The sequence below is a fragment of the Phyllostomus discolor genome, chromosome 8 (assembly GCF_004126475.2).
Source record: "Phyllostomus discolor isolate MPI-MPIP mPhyDis1 chromosome 8, mPhyDis1.pri.v3, whole genome shotgun sequence".
NCBI classification, from domain to species: Eukaryota; Metazoa; Chordata; class Mammalia; order Chiroptera; family Phyllostomidae; genus Phyllostomus; species Phyllostomus discolor.
Window position 1 is genome coordinate 46,722,090 of NC_040910.2, and position 7,013 is coordinate 46,729,102.

At 52.9% G+C, this 7,013-nt stretch overlaps 1 protein-coding gene across 1 annotated transcript; it reads left to right on the top strand.

Annotated features, from left to right (window-relative positions):
• The first annotated feature begins 1,153 nt into the window (after window positions 1-1,153).
• CCDC105 (coiled-coil domain containing 105) lies at window positions 1,154-6,362 on the top strand. Its single transcript, XM_028519128.2, has 7 exons — window positions 1,154-1,723; window positions 2,883-2,987; window positions 4,412-4,610; window positions 4,948-5,114; window positions 5,246-5,341; window positions 5,431-5,544; window positions 6,129-6,362. Exons 1-7 carry the CDS (start codon window positions 1,154-1,156, stop codon window positions 6,357-6,359), a joined length of 1,482 nt encoding a protein of 493 aa, XP_028374929.1. The 3' UTR covers window positions 6,360-6,362.
• Window positions 6,363-7,013: the final 651 nt, after the last annotated feature.

The window sequence follows — 7,013 nt, forward strand, 5'->3', positions numbered from 1 at the left end:
TTTTCTGTGTCTTGCAATAAAAATCCTGAGTGATGGGAGAGAGTGAGGCTTAGATATAGTGCTAAGGAAAAACCCCTTGGAGAAGGTGATATACGGGGTCTATCCTGAAGGTATCCAGCCATGTGATGTGACAAACAGACATTTATTGAAGAAGATTCAAAATACAAGAAAACATTGTACAAAGGACAATGACATCTCAGTCCCTTTTAAGTAGGCACCTTGGGACCTCACACAGTTCTCCCAAGTGCCATCAGCTGCCCTGTCGTATTTTCCTGAATCTCATCAATGATCTGAAATCTCTTCCTTTTCAAAGGTGATTTTAGTTTTGGGAAAAGCCAGAAGTCACAGGTCACCAAATCTGGGCTGTAGGGGGCCGAGTCACCTGGGTGGTTTGATTTTCACCAAATAACTCTGCACAAGACATGAGGCATGAACAGGAGTGTTGTGTGAAGAAGCTGCCAATCACCAGTTGCCCATAGCTGTGGCCTTTGGAGTCATCTGAATAGTTTCCATGAAGGAATGTTCAAGCTTAACGCAAAATTTGACGCAGATTTGTTGCTCTACTCGCTCAGCCACTTTGAATGCAACAGCACACAGTACACATGCCCACTCCGTGGTGTCTACCACCCCCACTGACTAGTACAGTGAAGTCATCATTGTTTTCAAATGGGCATTCCAGTCCACTCTCCCTTGGCTACCAAGTTAAATGGATGTTGCACAAACTCTTCCCGTTATAACAATGGCTGGACTTTTTTCCAGACAGACTTTGTACAAGCTGTGTTCTGAAGACTGAAAAGCAGCCAACCACGGAAAAACATGGAAAAGAGTGTGCCACACAAAGAGAGCAGCAAATCCAGAGCTTTGAAGTGGGCAAAGGCCTGTGTTGCTGGAGGGTAAGAGGCAACAGGGAGAGGTGGGTTAAGTGAGGCCATCTTTCTGAAGGAGCCAAAATTCCAAGCCACCTCTGCTGACCCCTCCCCCACCTCTGGAACTCTGGTCTGTGCTCTTGTCGCGTGGTCATGGTGATGGGCACTCTGTTTCACTCTCACTCTTCAAGCCAGGAAGGAAGTGTGAGTGGTTGGGCTCAGGGTGAGGGGTTCCTGCCTCTCCCTGTGGATGACCCAGTCCAGGCCAGCGCTCCAAGCAAGGGACCATGCCCGTGTTGGCACCCCCGGTTGAGTACAGCCAGAACACACGCGTCGGGGCTCCAGCATGGCGCGACGCGACCCTGGCCCAGGCGCTGAAAGCACACCAGCTGACAGACCGCTGCGGACAGGAGGCAGTGACCATGTGGCAACCCAAAGACAGCGTGCGGGACCCACACGTGGCACACCACCTCTGCCGGGCTGCCTACATCCGGCCCTGGCGCTTCCGTTCGGAGATGGTTAAAGGCCGTGGCACCGTGGAGATGCCGCCGCCGGACGAGGGAGTCACACTGTGGAAGAGCAAAATGAAGCCGCCCGCCTGGCATGCACACCTGCCACTGCCCCTGAATCGTGATGCGCGAGCCCTGCAGACCGCGGAGGTGGTGCAGGCGCACGCACGCGGGGCTCGCCTCACCGCTGCCCGTCTGGGCCGCGCACAGCAGCAGATCAATGGGCAGCTCCGGCTGCTGCAGCGCCAGCGCGAGGCTACTGACCACAGGCTCAGCGAGGTGCGCAAGGGCCTGCTAATTAACCAGCAAAGCGTCAAGCTGCGGGGCTACCGGCCCAAGTCTGAGAAGGTGGGACCACCTCCCCACTCCCTGCCCCAAACCCGGTCTGAGACTGAGGCCTTCACTCGGCCTGGAGAAAACCCACCCCTAGACAGAACATCCCTCCCAAGCCCCAGTTCCAGGGAATAAGGGCACAAGAAGATAGGACACCCTCCAGATGAGGTTCGTTGGTCCCCAACCCCAGAGAAGAAAACCCTCCCCATGGGGATAAGAACCTCAGCCCCCTCACCTCAGAGGGAATATGTTTCGCAGTCCCCTAGACAGGAGGAGAAAATGGGGCCCCCAATGTCAAACTAGGTGAAATTCTTCCCAAAGAGTGAAACTCATAACCCCCAACCCAGGCATGCAGTTACCACCCCACCCACAGGCCCACCGAGTGAGACCCCCTGTGATCATGAACTCTCAATGCCCAAACCCAGTGACATACCCAGCTGAGAAAAGGGGGCGATGTTCTGGTCCCAACCCATGAAATTCTCCTCAAAAGGTTAAAAAATAAAATAAATAAATTTTTAAAAAAAACCTCTCCCCAGCCTCAGTGAGTGAGAACCCCTTCCCCGTCCTCATGGGGGAGAAAGGGACAGGTGCTGCCTACAGATTGAGATCCTCAGACTCCCAGGCCCCACACCCAAGAGTTAAATTAAGCCCAGCCAAGGAGGAAGAGAGAGACCTCCTACCTAGTCGCAGTCCTGTGAAATCTTCCCCCAAAATAAAACCCTAGACTTGTACCCCAAGCAGGGGGGTCTCCCACCTTCCCTAAGGAGATGAGACCCCACTCACAGGGTGGGATTCCCAGTTCCACCATCCCCTAAATTCAGAAAGTAGGACTCCAAAAAGGCAATCTGTCATCATCCCTATAATGAGATTCCTCACATCTAGCCAAGGAGCGGGGATAAGACCATCACCAAAGAAGGGGGACCCCAGCCCTAGAGAAGCTTTCCCCCAAGGTGAAGTCACCTTCATCCCAGCTCACTGAACTCCTACCTATAAAAGGAGACACCCCAGCCCCATTCTCTAGCCCCGAAAAGGATAAAGACTTCTCAGAGAGACCCCCACAGGGTGGGGCTGCCCCCAACTCCATTCTCCAAACCCAGAGTTTATGAGGTTGGCAAACCTTCTACCAACCTGACCCTCTCCTGAGAGTGTGAGAGATTCTGTCCTCACTTTCCAGATCCCTGATAAAGCTGACAGTATGCTTACCTGGGAGAAAGAGGAGTTAATGAACATGAAGAGGAAAATGGAGAAAGACATGGAAAACTCAGAGGCCTTGCTCAAGGTTGAGAATACCTGGGATCCAGTGAAGAGGGCTGGAGGAGGACCCCTGGCTGCCCAGTGGGCAAACCGCTCTGACCGTGGGGACTAGCAACAACAAATGTGTCCACCCACCCACACTGACTAGACAATCACTGTGTTTCCACTTTGCCCTGAGGGATGGAGCTGGGCCTCAGAATAACAATGAACACCCCCTCTGTGCCAAGCCCTGTGAGTCATTGGGTTAGCTCCTTAAAGCAGTCCTGTGAAATAGACACTGGCCCCTTATTGGAGATGGGGAAATTAAGGCTCAGAGAGGGATGGCTTTAGCCAGGGCACAGGACTGGCCAGTGCCAGGATTATGGTTTCTGATCAGGTATCTTTTTTTTCCCCAGCTTTAGTGAGGTATAATTAACCATTTTTAATTGTATGTATATTTAAAATGCACAATCCAATGATTTGATATATGTATACACTGTTAAATCATCACCAAAATCAAGGTAATTAACATATCCATCACCTCACATACTTTTGTGTGTGGTGAGAACCCTTAAGATCCACCCTTTCGGCAAATTTCAATGATAAAACACAGCATTGTTAACTACTGTGGCATTGTTGTGCATTAGATCTCCAGGACTTACTCATCTGGCGTAACTGAAACTTTGTATCTCTTGACCAACTCCCCATTTCTTTCTCCCACCAGCCTCTGGCAAACACCATTCTACTCTTGGCTTCTATACACTTGTGTTAGATTCCAAATATAAGCAAGATCATGTAGTATTGGTCTTTCTGCATCTGGCTTATTTCATTTAACATAATATCCTCCAGGTTCATCCATAATGTCACAAAAGGCAGGGTTTTCTTTCTTTTTGAGGCTGAATGCTTTGTTTTGTAATCATAGAAGTAGGATTTGGATGGGGGTGAGGGTCCAGATGCAACAGATCTGGGGAGAGGCACTCTGAGGCCCACTGAGAACTCCTGCTACTGATTAGAGAAGAGAAAGGGAGACCTGAGGCTAAGGATGGGATAAATGCAAGTGGAGGAGGAAAGGGATGGTGCAAGAAGACAGAGATGTGGGTGTAGCCAGTGCTACCTCTCCCCTTTACAGATGTCCCCATCAATAGGGCAGGGGCTTTCTCAGGGTGTCAAGGCAAAGCCAGACACAGAACCTAAGGAATTGACACCCAGGACAGGAAAGCTGCCACAGCCCACACTGCTCCTCCCTACCCCACTTCCAGAGTCAACGGAGGCTTCTGAACAGAGGCCGAGAAGGTGGGATGTCTGAGCCTTGATTTGGAAATCCTTCCTTTCCCACCCCAACTAGAATTGGAGAGTGTCAAAAACGCTTTGCAGCCTCCAGCAGAAAAATCAATTCCAGCCACCTCCCCCAACCTCCCAGCACACTGTCTGCCTTCATCTCTGCTTCTGTCTCTCCTTCCTTGCCCCCAGAGCCTGGCCTCCTGCCGAGACACTCTGGCCTTCTATTGTAAGGAGAGGCTCCAAGCTGTGGACTTAATGAACAAGCCATTGGACAAGGTTCTGGAGCAGGCAGGCCGCCACTCCTGGGTGAACCTCTCCCACGTCCAAACCCCCAGCACTCAGGGTCAGAAAACACCTCCTCCAGACCCAGTGGGCACGTATACCCCAGGTAGGCCCCCACAGAAAGGAATCCACTATAGTGGGTGCCCACCAGCTCCCCTCCACTTCTCAGCTGCCCCTTTTCTGGGGAATCTTGCCCCGAGACCAAATGAGAGGGCTGAGAGCCAGCCCCCTTCTGGATTAGGTCTCACCCTGCCTACTCCTGCTTCCCACACACGCTCGCAGTCACTCTTGGAAGCTACTAATACTCCTGCCCTGGACTTTCTTCCAGTCCCTCAGTAAAGCCCCTCACCCATGGCCCACCATCACGTGACAACAGAGGGACAGAGAGCCAGGGTGGGAGAAAGGAGGGTTTGGCGCCCCACACGCGTCCCACCCTCCCGCAGAGTGCGCCTCGGCTCTGTGTGAAGCCAAGCGACTGTTGATGGAGTCCAAGGACACCTTGCAAGAAATGGCAAAGGAGGAGGAGGAGATTCGGGAGAAACAGCAGCTGATAAGCGATCGCGTGTGCGCCTCGCTGACCCAAAAGATGCGCGAGACCTCAGAGCTGAAGGTGTGTGTGGTCGCGGCTCACAGGCGGTGGTTGGGTGCTAGGGCGGGGGAGCATCAAGGCCAGAGAAGGGGGTCGCAGGAAGAGAGGGGACTGGAAGCCAACGTGATCCCCCTGCACTCCCACCCACCCAGGAAAGAATGAACATGACCTTAGGACTAATGAGGGGAACTATCCACCGGTGCAAGAAATTCAACCAGGAGATGTATGTCACCAACGACCTTGTCAAAGTACGATTTGGGAGAAGGGTCTGCGGGGAGGAGGCCAGGGATGCCCGTGTAGGCTGGACCTCACTCTTCGGCAAACCGCACTCCGCCAGGGTCCTCTATCAAAAAGTCACCTGGAGACTCGAGAGAAGCTAGACAGACCCACGGTTCGTGTGTACCAGAGACACGTGGGCACCCAACTCCCCGAGGCCATGCGCCTGGCCCAGGTACGCCCCTCTCGGTTCCCCTTTCTCCTCTCTCCTCCCTCTCTGAGGGGAGGCCCCGCCCTGGTAAGACTTCCTCGAGCACACCTGGCCCAGGTATGATCCTCTCACCCAGGTTTGTCGTTCCTTCAACTACTAGTCAAATGAGTCCCCACAAATAAGTCCCAGGTCTCAAATAAGTGCTCTCAACCTCTGTCCGCCTCACACCGCCCCACTTGCTCATGATACCACTCCTCTCTCAGTCCCGGCCTGGGCTGCTCCTTGCACATTTTGCCCAGATGCTCGCCCTCATCCCACATCCAACCCCTCTCTTAACCCCGCCCGGTCGCTGGTTCTTTTTCAGGCACATCTGGCCCAGGTGTGTCTCCCTCAGTCCCAAGCAAGGCCCGCCCCTCCCCAACTATGCTCCTGTCCAGGCGCGGCTCTTCTGTGTGCACACCTGGTCCAGGTGTGCCCCCCCATCTGAAGCCCACCACTTCTTCACTGTTCTATTTCACACGCGTACCTGTGCCAGACGTGTCTGCCCACTTCTCCCCCTTCTGGCTATGCTTCATGGGTCTCCCAGCACGGCCCTGCCTCCTCTCCAGGGCACTGACAAGCTGCAGCGCCACATCTCACACTTAGAAAAGAACCTGGAGGATATGCTCACCATGCACAAGAGCCTCGCGGACACCCTCAACTGCAAGAAGATCGGGCATGATGTGGACTACAATGTAGTGCGCCTGCGCCTCCGCCAGCGGCACCCGCACGTGTGCTACCAGCAAGCGCAGGACCTGGTCAGAGACTGGGACCCACGCACACCGCCACCACGCGTGTAGTCCAGCAACGTCACGGAATAACAGATGCACCCCGTGCCCCAAAGGCAGGCCCCGCTTGCATGGGCTAGGTCCTTGGAAACACACAGCCTGGTGGCCTTCCCTGTCCCCTGACTTACCCTCCTTCCAAGTATCCTCTAGCAGAATTATGATTAAAAATAACAATCATTACATTTATTAGACACCTGTCATATATCAATCCTTTACCCTACAGCATGTAATGGGTGGTGTATCCTGGAAATTAACAAGATGGATTTGGAACTGACCATGCATGTGCCCAAAGTGGCCTTCATGAATATTATCTTTTTGGCAAAAGCAACTAGTCACATGGCCACAACATTTTACAAAGAAGGAAATGAAGTTCAGGAAGGTGAACTCATTTGCACAGGGTCACAGAGCCAGAGAGGGACAAGGTGGGACTAAACTTGGGTCTGCGCTCTCCCTTGCTCCACACTGCAAGTGTCGACCATGGGCTCATCATGATCTTCCTTGGTCTCCATAACAACCAAGTCAAGATGGTGTCAATCATGCCCATTTGACAGGAAATACACAGAAAATAAGTAGCTGCCTGCGGGGGATTACAGAGCTGAGAAAGAGTAGGGCTGAGGGGTTCAAATTAATCATCTCTGACTCTGAACCATCAGGCATGACAGCCAG

Coding starts and splice junctions, on each gene's coding strand:
- CCDC105 (XM_028519128.2), top strand. CDS start 1,154: ATGCCCGTGTTGGCACCCCCGGTTGAGTACAGCCAGAACACACGCGTC. Junction 4,611..4,947: donor AGTGGGCACGTATACCCCAG/GTAGGCCCCCAC, acceptor ACCCTCCCGCAG/AGTGCGCCTCGGCTCTGTGT. Junction 5,342..5,430: donor TCACCAACGACCTTGTCAAA/GTACGATTTGGG, acceptor GCACTCCGCCAG/GGTCCTCTATCAAAAAGTCA.